The following is a 17,838-nucleotide window of genomic DNA, read 5'->3' as shown; positions in this document are numbered from 1 at the left end:
AAAAATTATAAATCACACAAACACACGAGCAAAATGCTCGAGAAAATTGAAACCGTTCATTCATTCAGTCATGACTTATTAGAATGTTGAGGCGGGTGGAGACTTACCATTCCGAGAGTGTAGCAGGCTTCGACGTTGCCGGCGGTAACGCAGCGGCGAAGGAAGCGGTCAGTGGAATCTGACCAGTTTTTTGGTTTCACAGCGAAGGCCCTGGCGCCGAGTTTCGATAACACGAGTCGATCGAGAGCTAACCGGTTCAATCTTTTGCATCTGCACATTCATGTAAATTTTAACGAAGAATGTTTCAATATACATATATATACAGTGGAGAGCCGTGACTGGCGAGAACTTACGTCAAGAGAACGTTGATGAAATCCGAAGGAGAAGTAACCGAGGAACTAAGTTTAGAAAGGATGAAGATGACGAGATCGTCTGGTAACCCTCCCATGGGGGGGTGGTGGTGGATGTTTTTGTCGGTGCGGTTTTTCTGCATACAACATCTTAGTGGATGATGCTGTGGCCTTCTCATATTCCCAACAACTAATTCTCTTAATTTTGCACTTAATAATACAGGGGAAAAAAGAGAAAGAAAAAAGAAAATTAAACTATGTGTGATGTGTGTTGTTTAGCTTTGTAATTTTTATGAATATGGATGAATTTCACGTTCTGGTTATGGTTCTGTTTTGTGTGTGGTGGGTTATTGGGTACTTTGCTGTGTAACAGCGAAACAAAAGAGGGACAGAAACGTTATATATTAAGGTTGAAGAGATGGGAGGTTGTGAAAACGGACCCACGTACGTATCACGATACTATAAGCTGATAAGCGTTTTAAACTTTTAACACTACTGGTCTTCCTTCGCAAACAACCAACCACAAAAACACTGGCGTTTGTTTGGTGTTTTTGCTTTTTTGGTCTCTAGATTTGGTTTTAATTCGGAGATTTTGTTTTGAATGATTCTATATCTTCTGGTAATTAATTTTGTTTACTCATTTTTTTATTTATTCATAAGGAAAATATTTTAATATTTTTTTAAAGAAGTAGCCTTTAATTTGATGCACAATCGGTCTTCGTTGACACCGTTGGTCATTCAAACCTTCAACAAATTTAAAAATAAATGAATTTCTGACATCTTATGCTTGTTTCCTTCTAGAATATAATTGCACCTTTAATAAATGAAGAGAGATAATAATAATAATAATAATAATAATAATAATAATAATAATAATAGTAATAATAATAATTTTTACAAAGTTATAGACTAATGATATAATAAATTAATAGTCTTGTTATAAATTCAAATTTTTTTGACAATCAAGTTTAATTATATTAGTGAGAATATATTTATACGTTCTAATTCTCCATTAACGTAAATATTTATATTTCGTATTTTTTCTTTTTTTTTTTGCATTCTTTTTTTTTGTATATTTTTTTTATCGTCATTCTTTTATTGATATTGTTATTGCTGCATTTTTTTTCTTTTTCTCCTCTTCTTTCTATACTATAAAAAAATGTTGAATACCGTCAGATTTACTGTTGGACGTTACGGCGAATGTAGTGTCGGATTTTCCAATAGTTACGAGTAAAAATTCGTCCCTCAAAAAATTACCGTCAAAGTAAAATTTTCGTTACTAAATCTGACGGTAAATAGTGGCGTGAAATTTTATTATATTAGTGCCAATGTTATCGTCGGATTTTACTACAAAATTTTCCGACGGTAATAGGTTTTAGTGAAACGCGGCGTTTAGGCAACAACGAATACCTTATCCGACGGTAAAATTGGGTAAAATTCAAACACAAAACCCTTCCCTCTCACTTCTGTGAACGCTCTTTCTCTTCTCTTATCCTTTCTCTTGTTTCTCTGTCTATCATCTCTATGCCGCTGCTCCATTGAAGCTGGCAACATATTGGTGTCTATTTACATTATATTAGCTTTGTGCTCTGACGGATTTGCACTAAACTCTATTTTCGGTAACGCGTATTCTTGTTGGTCTGTTGTGATGACTCCTTTTATTCTATCTCAAAATGCATGATAGATATACTCTTTTTCTTATCCAGAGTCATGCAAGTCTAGTTGTGTTGTTGTGATTAAGATTAAGCTAAGAGGTTACATCGAGTCAGATGTGATAGAGGGTCAGCAACCTTACCAAATTGATGAGCCAACTTGTTCAAAAATGGTGGTTGATATCGGTGATCTGATCACCCTTAGGTCGGCAGTTTGAAGAAGAAAATAACAAAAATTGACTTTTCTGTCGAAAATTCTCCAATACGATTATCCAGATTTTTTTAAAAAATAAAAAATTGATGCTTCCGTCGGATTTTTCCGACAATAACGCAATACGAAGTTTCAACATTTGGTGCAACAGTTACCGTTGGAAAAATTCCACGGTAAGTGACATCAAATTGTCGTAACTTGATGAGCAAAATTGAATTTGCTCATAGATACTAGCAAGTGCACCAAATCGTTCAAGTAATACAACGGTGAGTGGATATCATTCCCACGAGGATCAAAGGATTGAGCAAGCAACGTCTAGTTGAATCTCAAATTAGATCGATCAAATCTTGGCAAGATGATTGTGGATCTTGAAGAAAAGAAGAAACATATAAGAGGAAGGAATTAGGACTGTAGAGTATAATTGAAAAAGGATTTAGAAATTTAGAAAATAATTCAGGAATAGGGAATGTTAAGGGGTTTTGCAGATATTTAAGCCCTAAGAAAATCAAACCTTGTTTTTCTATTCTAAAGCATGCAAAGATCTTTTCACGGCGAGTCTTAATTAACCGATTTCTAATGTCTTGACTCCTCAACTTCTCTTCAATTAACCAACCGCCAATGTCTTAGTCAATCAATTAATTGAAAAGGTTAAGTAATGACGAATGGATTCTTGCAAGTAAAGAATTTTACAAATAAAGTCTCGTTGAAAGTATAGCTTCTAAACCAACAAGAATTCTTTCGTAGAAAAACTTGATTGTAACAAGTAACAAACCCCTAATAAAATTGATAACCGAAGTATTTAAACCTCGGGTCGTCTCTCAAGGAATTGCAGGGAGGTGTATTTATTATTGGTTATGAGTTTTCTGGAAAATTTGGAGTTTGGGCAATGGGCACATAAATGATTATAAATTGAAGCAATGAAAATTAACAAGAGGTTTTATGTAATTAAAATAAATAAAAAGCCTTGACTAGGAGAAGATTAATCTGAAGTTCTATCCTTGTTGGATTTTCCAAGATTAATTAGTAATAGGTTATTGTTTCTACTTGGTTATTCTTTACTGATTAAAGGAAAGTCAAGTTGAGATCTAACTTCTATTCACAAGTCCTAATCTTTTTCCTTGGGAAGGATTCGTGTTAGTAACTAGAGAGCTGACCAACACTCAATTGCAGCTAAATACAAAATGCTAATAAGAGAAGATTAAACATAGCAAAATTAAGACTAAAGAAGCATGTTTTCAATCATAGCACAAAATCAAGAAGGAAAATGTAAAAAACATGCATTTTGTATGAACAAGTATATGAAAGATTGATAAAATCCACTCAATTGAGTACAAGATAAACATAAAATAGTGGTTTATCAATCTCCCCACACTTAATTGCAGCTAAATGCAAAATACTTTTACCTACTTGGTTAAAAGTAAATCAAATTCTCCAAGAACAAATATGAACTGGATTTCACTAATTCAAATCATAAAATGAAGTACAAATAAACTTGCAAGAAGAAGATAGCTCATGAAAGTTAGGAACAAAGAATCGAGCATCGAACCCTCACTGGAAGTGTATACACTCTAATCGCTCAGGTGTTTGAGGTTCGATTCTCTCAATTCTCTACTAACATTGCTTTCTAAGACTTGCTCTTCATCTAACAATCAACAAAAGTTTAATGCACAGATACACATATCAAGAGGTTTTTTAAGGGTTGTAATGGGGTTAGGGTCAAGGTAGGATTGTATTTGGTCAAGTGGACTAAAATCTGAATCCTTAATTAACCTAAACTTCTCACCTAACTTAGGACAATCCATATAATCATAATATAAAATCAATAACTACCCATTAACTGTATTTACTACATATTCATGCATTCCAATTTTAAGTACAGTACATATGCATTGCTATCACCATTTACTTTGGGGTATTTTGTCCCCTTTTTATTTTTTATTTATTTTTTCTTTTTTCTTTTCTTTTTCTCTTTTTTTCTATTTTTCTTTTCTTAATCTATTTTTTTATTTTATTTTTTCCTTTTTCAATGCATATGATTAAGGTATTGAATGCATAAACATGTTCTTAACATTTTTTCACATTTTCATACAAAGTCTAACATACTCAATTCCCAAACTAAACGTTTCCAAACCAACTTTTCTCACACTTAATTCATGAGCACTTTCACTAGTCTAAGCTAATCAAGGATTCAAACTAAGGACATTATTGTTTTCTGCTTAGGGTTAGTGATGAGCTAAAGTAAAGAACAAATGGGGTAAAATAGGCTCAAATTGGTTTGCAAAGGATAATGAAAGGGTAAGGCCATATGGGTATGTAAGCTCAGTGAAACAAGGCCTCAATCATATAAGTATATGCATACATTAAACCATAGAAATATAGAATCAAGCAAGATAAAGATCACAATTTTAGAGATAACAACACACACAAGAATAAGATATTATGGTTAAATAATGTAACCATTTAATTAAACTCAAAATCTCACAAGGCTGTATGTTCAAGCTCTAAACCATGTTTCAAAATACATTTCTTCCAACAAGTTTAGCAAAAATTTTAATTTAAATTAGTGAAATGCTATAAAATAGTTTCTTGAAAAAAGAAATTATTACTTCAACCAAGTAGTGGTAAAATATGCACAAAATCAAACAAATATGTAATCAATCATGCAAATGCAACAATGAACTAACAAAGGAAATCCCACATTAGTGTTGAGAAGGAATGAACTAACCCGTGGAAGTCGGTATCGACCTCCCCACACTTAAAGATTGCACCGTCCTCGGTGCATGCTGAGATGTGCAGGTGGACGGGCTGCTACAATTGATACTTTTCTCTAGAGATTGTGCAGATGGACTTGTTTGTTGCCCCATATAGAAGTTTCTCCCTTTTTCCTTCTTCGGTGGCCAGCCTGAAAGAAGAGAAAAAAGAAGATCAGGAACCAAAAAATAGTGATAGAAAACAAATAAAATTTAAGTGGGTAATGCCAAATAATAAGGGTCTCAATTACATGGTAGCTACAACATGCAAGAGAGAAGACAGTAGAAGCATATGGCATATCAGTAGTACAAAAATTGCAACAATGGGGGAGAAAGTGTAGGCAATGAAAGATAGTGTAAATGCATAGCAATACAAATGGAATGCAAGTATCATAAAAGAGTAGCATTGACTTATGAATAATAATACCCAATCAGAATAAAATAAGTCACTTGATCTCCAAAATAATACCAGAAAAGATACAACAGTTGAATAAGAACATTTAACACACATAGAAAAATAATAAACATAGAAAAGAAAATAAAACATCCATATAGTTAAAATGCAATGAATGAAAGAATGTAAATGTAATAAGGAAGAAAAATGAGAAGGAAGAGGGAGGAGATGAAAGTAGGAAAGGAGGAGGAAAGAATGAGAAAAGAGAGAAAAAATGAGAGGAATGGAATCTGCGACGCGACGCGTGCGCGTCGCCCACGCGTACGCGTGTGGGTGCAGAAGAAGAGGCGACGCGTAAGCGTCGGTCACGCACTCGCGTGAGATCTCATTGTGCTAGACGCACGACACCAGCCTCTTTCCCGCGCAACTCTCTGTTCAAAATGCTCTCTTACGCCGATTTTTCATCCACGTGTACGCATCGCTGACGCTTACGCGTGGATTGGCCAAATTGCAGGTGACGCATACGCATCGCCCACGCATGCGCGTGGTTTGGCTGGTGCGTCAGGCACCCTTCCAGCACGTCTCCAATGTAACTCTCTGTAACTTTTTACTGAGAGCAAAATTTGCATCGACGCGCCGCGTCACATCCCTCCCCCCTTTTTTATGCAATATGCAATATGCAGATGAAGATGTAAACTATATGTACTAATAATGAGAAGAGTCACTAAAAAAGAAAACTAAGAAAAGAGAAAAGAACGATCATACCATGGTGGGTTGTCTCCCACCTAGCACTTTTAGTTAAAGTCCTTAAGTTGGACAACTGGTGAGTTCCTTGTCATGGTGGCTTGTGCTTGAACTCTTCCTGGAATCCCCACCAATGCTTGTAATTCCAATAGTCTCCGGGGCCCCAAACTAGGCGCATAAAGCCTTCAAGAAAGTCAAAGCAGGTGACAAGGCCCCAAGAGTGATGACTGTTGGAATGAATTCCGGGGTTCCAAACCTTGCTTTTACACCCGTCTTCTTGTGGGTCACCATTGTTCCATCTGGGTGGCTCGCAATTTGAATTTTCACAGAGACATCCAAACAAACTTCTAAACCCATTCAGTTGAGCTCTACACCAATCCTTACATTTTAATTTGGAGCATGCAACCATATTAAACCTTGCAGGACAACTCTTCCTACTAACCATCTCCCTCTTACTCTTAAAGCCACAAATAGCTCTAAGTTGACCATCCGTCTCCAGTAGCCCATATTCAAGTGGAAAAGTAAAGGTCAAGGATAAGAATTTTACCCACTTGAACGTTGTGTTGGACGGTAATGGCCTTGGGAGAGGTGTTTCTAATGATCTTGCAAGCTCCACTCTCTTGTGCTCTTCTTTGAATTCTTCCACCTCCTTGTAAGCTTCTTCAATTTCAACATCTTCCTCTTGGTAGCTTTCTTCCAATTCAATCTCTTTTTTATTACCTACCAAGGACATGGGAGGTTGTGCTTCTTCTTCCTTAATCTCCATCTCTTGATCAACCTCTTCAAAGTCTTCAACTAGAATATTCCTTGGAGGTTGTACACCCTCTTCAGCATCAATTTCAAATGTCTTGGAAGGAGGCTCTATGACTGGACTTTCCCATGGAGGTTCTGCATCTCTCAGATCTTCAACCACTTCCTCCTCTTCAATACTTACTGCTTCGTCTAATTGTTTTAGTATAAAATTGTACTCCTCCTTAATGATTTCGCTTCCATGACAACTTTCTTCAACTACCCCTTCATCTTCAAGGGTCTCTCCGACCTCCACATTTTGGGCCTCCTCTTGCTCCTCTGGAAATAAGGCCGTGTGTAACTGATCCATTGCGACCCTAAGGCGATCCCTTCTCTCTTGTTCCATGTCACTAGCATAATTGGGATTGTGTTACTCTTGGGTTGATGGATATGGGTATTCTTGCACAGAGGGTAGTGGTGCAGTGAGGCTTGAGGGTTGAATATTGGAGGTAGAGGGTTGGTCCATGCAGGATATAAGATTTTAGAGTTTAGAGGTGAGACCAACGAGAGAGGTAAGTGTGCTCTCCATAGAGGTTTGGGGTGGATAGGAGGGTTCATTTGTTGGGAGAAAGGGCTCATAACACAGAGGTGGTTCCTCTTGATAAGGATATGGAGATGGTGTATATTGAGGTGGTAGTTCTATGTATAGTTCATATGGTGGTTGGTATGGTGGATAAAGGTTAGGGTCATATGAAGGTGAATGGAGAAAAGGGACTTGTGAGTATGGTTGTTCAAAGCTATGTCGAGGAGGGGGTTCATAGACATGTTGTGATGGGTATTGAGTGTCACGTAAAGGTCCACCTTAACCATTATCTTGGTATGCATCATGGAATGGTTGTTGCTCTTGGTATATTAGAGGGGGTTATTGCCAAGAGGGTTGATCAAATCCTTGTGGCTCCTCCCATCTTTGATTGTTCCAACCATGGTATATGTTGTCATTATAATCTCCTCTTCCTGCAACATAATTATAACCACGCTCGTAGCCAAAGGGGTGAGAATTCATAGTAGATAATAAAAATTAAAAATAAAAAAGAAATAAATAAGCAAAAACAAATATTTACAATAACCAATAATAAGGCACACGTTTGCAATTTTCTGGCAACGGTGCCATTTTGACGAACGGATTCTTGCTAGTAAAGAATTTTACAAATAAAGTCTCGTTGAAAGTATAGCTTCTAAACCAATAAGAATCCTTTCGTACAAAAACTTGGTTGTCACAAGTAACAAACTCCTAATAAAATTGATAACCGAAGTATTTAAACCTCGGGTCATCTCTCAAGGAATTGCAGGGAGGTGTATTTATTATTGGTTATGAGTTTTTTGGAAAATTTGGAGTTTAGGCAATGGGCACATAAATGATTATAAATTGAAGCAATGAAAATTAACAAGAGGTTTTATGTAATTAAAATAAATAAAAAGCCTTGACTAGGAGAAGATTAATCTAAAGTTCTATCCTTGTTGGATTTTCCAAGATTAAGTAATAGGTTGTTGTTTCTACTTGGTTATCCTTTACTGATTAAAGGAAAGTCAAGTTGAGAGTCAACTTCTATTCACAAGTCCTAATCTTTTCCCTTGAAAAGGATTAGCGTTAGTAACTAGAGAGCTGGCCAACAACTTCAAATTACCAATTAACTCTTGAGTATTCCAACTCAAGGGTCTCAAATATTAATCAACTCCAAAGTCAAGTTGGGAGCCTACTCCATTGACATGGATGCCAAATTCGCATTCATGTGAAGGGAGTAGAAAGAAGACATGGCAATTAAACTCAATTGAAAATAATCAAGAAATAATGGAATCAAATAGGAAATAAAAGAGTAAGGAAATAAAAAACAAACTAGATTGATAAAAACTTCACAGAGGAAGTGACTCTTTGTAATATCCAACTCAAAAGCATAAAATTAGGAAACCTAAAACTTAGAGAGATGATAGAGCATCTCTCTCTAGAAAACTACATCGAAACCTAAAATTGTGTGAACGAAAGTTGTCTATGATGAATGGATGCATTCCCCCACTTTATAGCCTCTAAAATGTGTTTTCTGGGTCAAAAACTGGGTCAAAACATGGTCCAAAATCGCCCCCAGCGTGTTCTGTTAATTCTGTAGATCGCGCATGTCACGCGTACGCGTCAGTCACGTGTTCGCGTCACTGGTCGTTTTGGCGTGTCACTCGTTCGCATCAAGCACGCGCTCGCGTCATATTGTAGAACTGCAATCCGCGCGTACGCGTCAAACACGCGCACGCGTCACTGCAATTTTCTCCATGTCGCGCGCACGCGTGAGCCATGCGTGCGCGTCACTGCTTGCTGGTTATCTCCTTAGTTTCTTGTGTTCCTTCCATTTTTTGCAAGCTTCCTCTCCATCCTCTAAGCCATTCCTACCCTGTGATATTTGAAAATACTTAACACACATATCAAGCAATCAAATGGTAATAAGAGAAGATTAAACATAGCAAAATTAAGACGAAAGAAGCATGTTTTCAATCATAGCACAAAATCAGGAAGGAAAATGTAAAACATGCATTTTGTATGAACAAGTGTATGAAAGATTGATAAAATCCACTCAATTGAGCACAAGATAAACCGTAAAATAGCGGTTTATCAAGTACAAATCCGATTCAGTTCCTCATAAGATCTAAAAGTAGTCCTTAGGTCGGATTATATGTCACATATCCAAGCGAGGTTTGTCTAATTGAATCTTATGAGAAAACATAATTTTCAAAAGTTGTTCTAATCTAAATTTTATGTCACGTATTCAAAATTAGAGTGATTGAAGATCATGTATGTGTCACACACTTTAAAAATCACTATGTCTAGTCAATTCAAAAAGTCATGTAAAAGAGTTTTCAAGCATAATTTGAATATTAGTTCTATCGAAGCAATAAACAAATTCTAGATAAGATTAGCATACCTTTTGATACTACTAATCCTTTAAGGATGAAGAATGAATAACTAAATCATGAAATAGATCAATGCAAAACATTAAAATAAAAAAAACTTATATTAATAATCCATAGAAACATAAACAGAGCTCCTAACGTTTTAGCAGAGGAATTAGTGGCTCATAATAAAAGTAAAAACAAAAGAGAAGAAGAGAGACACGGGGATCCAAAGATCCTCTCCCGGATGTCTTCCTTGTGAACCTTGTTCACTTATTTATATCCTAACTTCTATCTAGAATTCAATTTCAAAATCTAAATATAATATTTTCTTTAGGAAATATAAGACAACTACCTACTTAAATTCAAATAAAATCTTAACAATGATTCAAATTTAATCTAGAAATAAATCCTAACAGCCAAATCTTATCTTTCTAGAAGAAGTTAATATCAACTAAACATTTGAATCTTGAATCTTTCAGTTGAATTTTAGAACTTCCTGGAAGGAGGAATGGGCTTGGGCTTCAAGTTTTGACATTTTGGGCGCTGATTTTCACAATTAAAAGATGCTAGTCGTGCACAGCTCAAACTAAACGTCCACTATAGACATATCCATATCATTCTGGAGATCTGGATATTAGCTTTCTAACGCCACTAGAAGTGTCTCATTTGGTCCTCTATATCTCAAGTTATGATCACTTGAGTATGAAGAGGTCATGATTAATAGCAATTCACAAATTCCTCTTTAGTTGCAAATTCTAAAAAAACTCCAAATACTTGATTAATTTTAAAACTCCACTAGAAATATAAGAATTCTTTATTTAAAATTATAAAAACTAATAAAAAAGAAAGATAAAAACTATTACAGTTGCTTAGGCATTATAACTTAAACATCGTATTCTGCCGCTAATTTCACAATAGATTACCATTGTAAAAAATAAATTCGCCGGTAAATATTTACTGACGAGATTTATACCATCAGATACAATCCAACGCAAAATCTGACAGTAATTAATTTATCATCAGATTATTTTTATTATTCTGCCTGTAAATCCGATGGTACTCAACGTTTCTCTTGTAGTATTGGTACTTTTGTAGCAATATATATTTCTTTTAAGGAGGAAGAGGAGTTTGAGTTATGCAGGAGGAGGAGGAGGAGGAGGAAGAGTTTTGAGTTATGCAAAATTTATCAGAAAATAGCACCAAAACGGTTTAGTCGTGACATAGAAGTTTAGTTTTGAGCTATGCAAAACTTATCAAAACATAGCACCAGAAGTTTCTCAATTTTGACACCAAAATTTTTTAATCATGACACAAGTTCTTGTTAAGAGGGTGAAATAAGAATTATAAGAATATAAAACGAAGAAGAAGAAGAAGAAGAAGAAGAAGAAGAAGAAGAAGAAGAAGAAGAAGAAGATGATGATGATGATGATGATGATGATAATGATGATGCTGGAGAATTTTGAATTGTGCAGAAAAATAATATCGAAACTTCTTAACAATAACACAATTTTTTTAATTTTGACACCGAAATTTGCTATAAAGACACAAAAATGTGTTCTTTGATACTGCATTTTTTTCTTCTTCTTATTCTTTTTTTTCTTTCTTTTAAGTTGTTTTTACCTCTTCTTTTAGAAGTATTGCTTCTCATATTAGACTTGAATGAACATGTATATTCTATATTGAATTTTTATTTAGTTGAATGAATGTGGGTTCATACTTATTGGATTGAATTCTTACCAGAAACAAAAGTAGCACCAAAATTTGTTTAAAGTGATACCAGGATTTAAATATAATGATACAAAATATAGAAAACAAATTACATACAAAATCACATTGACTCTATAAAATAAAATAAGATAGCATCGAATTAACAACAAAAAATCAGTAACACGACACAAAAAATATTGAATTTTTCTAAAAAAATATTACACATTCAATTTAATTAATTGAATGCTTATTAAGCATCTAGAAAATAACACGTTAAATTCTAAAAAATAACACCAAAATGTCTTCACTTTAGTACCAAAATTTCCAACAAAATGATGTGATAGAACTAAGCACTTATTTCATGAAGACTTGAGTTGCAGATTCACAAATTTTAAATAGAAAAGATAATAAGTGAAGAAATTTGTGGATAACGCAGCGAAATTAACAGAACAAGTACAAAAATTCGAAAGAAAATTAACAGTGGTATTTATGTATAAGAAGAAGACGATGTATCTAATATGTAAAACAACACATAAATTTCAAAAAAGTAACATCAAAATATCTTCACTCTAACATCAAAATTTTAACTATAACTTCCATAATGACGATGATGGTGATAACAATAACGATAATGGTAACGATGATGATAATGATGGTGATGATAATGAAAGAGTAACAGAAAAATTAAGAAAAATAATAAATCAAATGAGAAAAGAAAAAAAGGAGGAAGAAGATGATCAGACGAGGATGAGGAGGAGGTGGTGGTGGTGGTAATCACGACGACGATAACGAAAAAGAAAGATGATAAAAAAAAGGAGGAGAAGAAGAAGCAGCAGCAGCAACAATAGGATGAGTGTGTAAGTAAGAAGAAGAAGAATCAGAAGAAAAAGCGTGTTCGAAGAATAATGGTTCCCACATACATAATATACAAGGTCTTGAAAAAGCCAGATGTGATCCTAAAACTCCGACACTTAGATTTAAATCTTAAAGTTTATAAATTGAATACCATAAACAGGATAGGTTATCTAAGGTTCTTATTTCTAATTCCTTTCTAACTTAAGCCCTAATTTCTGCCTTCCTCTAATCCTCCAAAACTCCAGTGCACAGACAAGCAATATAAACAAAGTAAACACAAGTAAGATACAGATACAGCTGGTATCAAATATAGCAGGTAAGCATAATAATCACATAGGCAAGCCCAATTAATGCATAATCAAACAAAACACACATATGCATATGATGTGTGTCTGCCCTATAGCTGATGAGCCTCATCTGTCGATTATATAGCCAACTCAACATGTCCGTTAGCTAACCCGGATATCGTCCTCTTGAAAACTGGTGAGCAGTACAGTACCACGATCCTTACCTAGTGAGCGATAAACCACCTTGATCCCCACCATCTACAGACGATAAACCACCTCGATCCCCATAGATGTTTTCAATTGGAAAACAACACACACGTGGGCGGTAAATAACCACGATCCCCACAAAATAACTTCTTATCAAATCTGGTGGGCGATAAATAACCACGATCCCCACAAAATATTTCTATATCAAATTCATCCTCATCATCATTGAATTCATTCAACAATTATCATCATCACACCTCCCATTTCATTTATCAATAATTCATACTCAAAACATAATTCTCTTCTTAACTAAATAAAACTCAAAACATAATACTTTTCTTGATAAATTGAAACTCCAACATAATACTTCTCTTAATAAAAAAAGTTCCAAAACATAATGCATTTATTTTCTTTATAAATCGAAGTCAAATAATATAATTCTTTTATCCATATTTGTCTAAATAATACTTCAAACCAAATCTCTAATTTTTAGAAAAATGTCAGCAACATCTCCTTTAAAATTCAGACTTTGCCACCCTTCTCGAGTCCCAACTGAACCACCTTTCAAACCCTTTTCAAATCATTTCCAATAAACTAAACCAATTCTAATATCAAAATCATTTACAACTCTCAATTCATTCATTATTCAAAACACACACACACACACACACACACACACACAACTCAACCAATACTTAATCTTTCATCATCAATACTCACATTCATCAATAATCATTCATCAACTCCCATTAATAACTTTAATTAACACAATTCCTACAACCAACTCAACCAAATTATCATTCATCAACTTATTCACAATATAATTTCACATTTCCATCAAGGTTTCTAGCATTAACATATTTTCACATTTCCAACCTATCCTATGGTCATCTAGTCTATGTTTTCACAAAATATTATATATTATCTATGAGAAACCAAAATCATACCTTGGCCGATTCCCCCCTAAGCCACAAAACCCTTCAAAAGTCCTTCTCACCACAAGCTCCAAGCTCCAAATTCTCAATCAAACAAGTTCGACTCAACATCACTTGCTTCACATCATAAATCAACTCCAACCAATATCCAAATTCAATCTAATGTCACATATTATCACTATAATCAATATAAAGTTCACTAAATTGAAAGTTTACCAAGAATTATGAGTTCTTTACCTCACCCATGGCTCAAATGAACAAAATCCAACAATTCTCACAAGCTAGTTCGGTCCTAAGACATCAAAATCACATGATTTCTCAAAATCAAAATCTTTAATTTTGAAATTAGGGAAGAGTGACTGAGTAAGAAATTACTAGATTCTTACCAAATTGATCTATGAATTTTGTAGAGAATTCCAAGACAAACATGTGTCCACTGACGGCTCATCAATCAGAACTTCGGATTAAAAGTTACGTGGAATTGAATGGGATGTTAGGGTTTGGAGCTTCATTCCTTCTCCTCCCCTTTGTTTTTAGCGTTCTTCATATAATGAAGAAGAAGAAGACTAAATTTTGTTTTTTATAAGTTGGGCCATGGGTCTGGTTTGGATTCGGTTCAACTGGTTTGACGTGTTTGGCCCAATTTTAGACTAAAACCTTTAAAATTAGTTTCAAAACTCATATTTTAATTATTTCTACTTCATTAAACTATAAAATTCAACTTTCTAATTTTTAAAATAATAATTGATTTATTGGCTAATTATTTATTAATTTTGCGAGTTTTACAGTAAAGCTACAGGGTGAATGGTTGCTTCAAGCTGACGTTATAAGTAACAAAATATTTCAAAAGATGCTCTCATCGGAGGTTGACACCACTCTCTACTATCTTAAGGTGGTGACAGAGGACGAGGAGGGAGACACTCCGGTGCAGCCAAAACTATGATGAGTTTTAGAATAATTCAGAGAGGTTTTCAATGAACCAACTCAACTGCCACCCAACCGAGACATAGATCATGCTATCACCCTACTGCCGGGTTCACAACCGGTGTGTGTTCGACCTTATCAGTACCCTCATTTTTAGAATGAGGAAATTGAACGTTTGGTAGCAGAGATGCTCGAGGCGGGAGTAATCTGGGAGAGTCAAAGTACGTTTTCCAGCCCTGTTTTACTACTCAAGAAGAAGGACGGGAGCTGGAGATTCTGTGTCGATTATAGATCATTAAATGCTATTACTATTTGGGATAAATTTCTCATTCTGACCATTGATGAGATACTTGATGAACTCTTTTATGCGGAATACTTCTCTAAGATTGATTTGAGATCGGGTTACCACCAAATCCGAATGAATGAGGATTCGGTTCACATGACGGCTTTTCGCACCCACCAAGAGCATTATGAGTTTGTAGTCCAGCCCTTCAGTCTCACTAATTCCCCTTCAATCTTTCAAGCTACTATAAATAAGGTTTTTCATCCTTATTTGAGAAAGTTTGTTGCTGTTTTCTTTGATGATATTCTTGTCTATAGCAAGACTTGGGAGGACCACTTGCACCACCTCAGGCTTACCCTCACTGTCTTATCCCAGCACCAGATGTTCGTTAAGAAATCAAAGTGCCTCTTTGATCAAAGGCAAGTGGAGTATTTAGGCCGTATTGTTTGGGCAGATGGAGTGAAAGTTGACCCATATAAAATAGAAGCAATTCAAGTATGGCCAAAGCTAAGTTCTCTCAAACAACTTAGGAACTTTCTTGGGTTAAGAGGGTATTATTGCAAGTTTGTGGATAAGTATGCACAAATCGCTCATCCCTTGACTGAGTTACTCAAGAAAAATAATTTTCATTGGGGTGAAGAGGTGGATAGAGCCTTCGAGCAGTTGAAGGCTGCAATGATTCATACCCTAGTCCTAGCATTACTAGATTTTTCTAGGCCTTTTACGGTAGAAATGGATGCATCCCATAAGGGTATTGGTGTAATGCAGAACAGACATTTCCTAGCCTATTTTAGTAAGAAACTAGCACAGGAAATTAGTCTTGCTTTAGCTTATATTAGGGAGCTTTATGCAATTACGCAATGCGTGGCTAAGTGGTGCCACTATTTGTTGGAAAGGAAGTTTATTATAAAAACTGACCATCAGGGGTTAAAGGAAATAATGTCACTGGTGGTTTTGACACAAGAGCAACAATACTACTTGGCAATGTTGTTGGGCTATGAGTTTAATATTGAATACAGGGCTGGCAGAATGAATCAGGTTGTGGATGCCCTCTCCCGTCACCCTAATTCAGACTCTCAATTCGTATTTTGCAGCCTCACTATGGTTCAAACAGATCTGTTGGATTCTTTCAGGAGGGTTAATGCTCACTGCCCCACCATGGTATAATTACATCAGCAATTTAAAGAGGACAAGCTTAACACGGATTATGGGAAACGGGATGGACTGCTCTTATATTAGGGAAAGCTCTAGGTTCCTGATTATAATGGGTTACAAGAATTACTCTTACATGAGTTTTACAAGTCAGTACATGGGGTCATGGAAGACTACTAATAACCTATAAATTCATGGTGGAATTATTCTTTTGGCTTAGAATGCGGACTGCTGTCCTGAAATTTGTTGAACAATGCTGGGATTGTCAAGTTACTAAGTATGTTCCTGCACGTCCTCAGGGACTATTACAATCACTCCCAGTACCAGAACAGCTGTGGATGGAAATCTCTCTTGATTTTACTGTGCAATTACTAAAATATGCTGGGTATACTGTTAGTGGTGATGGACAAATTTACTAAAGTGGGACATTTTACTTCTCTTAAACTAGGATTTACAGTGAAAGATGCAGCCAAGACATTCATCAATTCTATGCTCAAGTTACATGGATTTCTGGTTATTATGGTTTCGGATAGAGGCCTATTTTCCTAAGCAAGTTTTGGAAAACCTTGTTCGAGTTTAGTGGCACCAAGCTCAGCTACAGCACTGCCTATCATCCTTAGAGTGACGGTCAGACCGAGGTAGTGAATCGCACATTGGAGTCAGAGTCTTCACGCACTCTTACCTGAATCCGTGGTCCTCGTTTCTCGCATGGGCTAAACTCTGTTACAATAGCTCTCACCACTCCTCTCTTAATATGTCACCACATAAGACACTCTATGTGTTTCCAATGAGAACCCTGCCCAGATACTATCCAGGGGCTACCACGGTCCTTGCCGTGGATGAATTTTTGAGAGTGCGCGAAACACTGCATCGGGAACTGCGTTATTCCCTTCAACGTGCACAAGAAAAATGAAGAAACAAGCGGATCAACACCACTAGGAGACAAGCTTCAAGATCAGGGATTGGGTTTTGTTGAAAGTTCATCCCTATTGTTAGAAATTCATAACCCTCAATACCCATAACAAATTATAGAAGCATTTCTACGGTCCATTTCAGGTTACTCAGAAGATTCGAAAAGTAGCGTACCGTTTGGCCTTGCCGATTGGCAGTGTTTTGCACCCAGTATTTCATGTTACGGTGTTGAAGCAGTTCCACAGGGAGCCTCTAGTTGAGCCAGTCACGGTGCCGAATCTCCCATAATCGCTGCAACTGCGTCCAGTCGTCATCCTTGATAGTCGTTCCATGACTTCTGATGAGGGTGTGCAAACTCAAGTCTTGGTGGATTTGGAAGGAGCTTCCAGGTACGAGATCACGCAGGAAGACTTAGAGGAGTTGACGAGATTTTTTTCTGAGATCAACCTTGAGGACAAGGTTGTGTTGGAAGGTGGGCTGGTTAATAGTTCCACAATAAATTTAATTATTGGTCAAGCTGCAATTGAGAAAATTAGGCCAACTCATAAAAATGAATTAGTGCAAACAGCAGAGCTCAAACCAATAAAAATAAAAAAAATCCCATCTTAGATGAAGGATTTTGTTAATAAGCTAAGTGAGAAATAAAGTGCAAAATAGGGAATTATTTCTCAAAGCTGAGTTGAAAAATTTGTTACAAGAATTTTATAAAGGAGAAGAATTGATTCTATTAGGAAGAAGAATGTATTGTGATATGTACTCATGGAGTATTCAAAGAATTTATCATTGACTCGAAAAGAAATTATCTTTGA

General features: G+C 35.7%; 1 protein-coding gene across 1 annotated transcript; it reads right to left on the bottom strand.

Annotated features, from left to right (window-relative positions):
- Positions 1–33: 33 nt before the first annotated feature.
- On the bottom strand, positions 34–901 carry LOC107489858 (F-box protein At1g67340-like). The gene is made up of 2 exons (XM_016110632.3): positions 354–901; positions 34–270 (listed from the first exon to the last, which is right to left on the bottom strand). Exons 1-2 carry the CDS (start codon positions 527–529, stop codon positions 69–71), a joined length of 378 nt encoding a protein of 125 aa, XP_015966118.1. The 5' UTR covers positions 530–901; the 3' UTR covers positions 34–68.
- Between the last annotated feature and the right edge of the window lie 16,937 nt (positions 902–17,838).

The sequence above is a fragment of the Arachis duranensis genome, chromosome 1, assembly GCF_000817695.3.
Source record: "Arachis duranensis cultivar V14167 chromosome 1, aradu.V14167.gnm2.J7QH, whole genome shotgun sequence".
Taxonomy (NCBI): Eukaryota; Viridiplantae; Streptophyta; class Magnoliopsida; order Fabales; family Fabaceae; genus Arachis; species Arachis duranensis.
Note: the sequence above shows the minus strand (reverse complement) of the source record. Positions and strands in the feature narration are given on the sequence as shown.

What these genes read in the sequence shown, in the direction of transcription:
- LOC107489858 (XM_016110632.3), bottom strand. Translation starts at nt 529, where the DNA reads ATGAGAAGGCCACAGCATCATCCACTAAGATGTTGTATGCAGAAAAAC. An exon ending in TTCATCAACGTTCTCTTGAC is followed by an intron (nt 271 to 353) that starts GTAAGTTCTCGC and finishes ATGAATGTGCAG; the next exon opens with ATGCAAAAGATTGAACCGGT.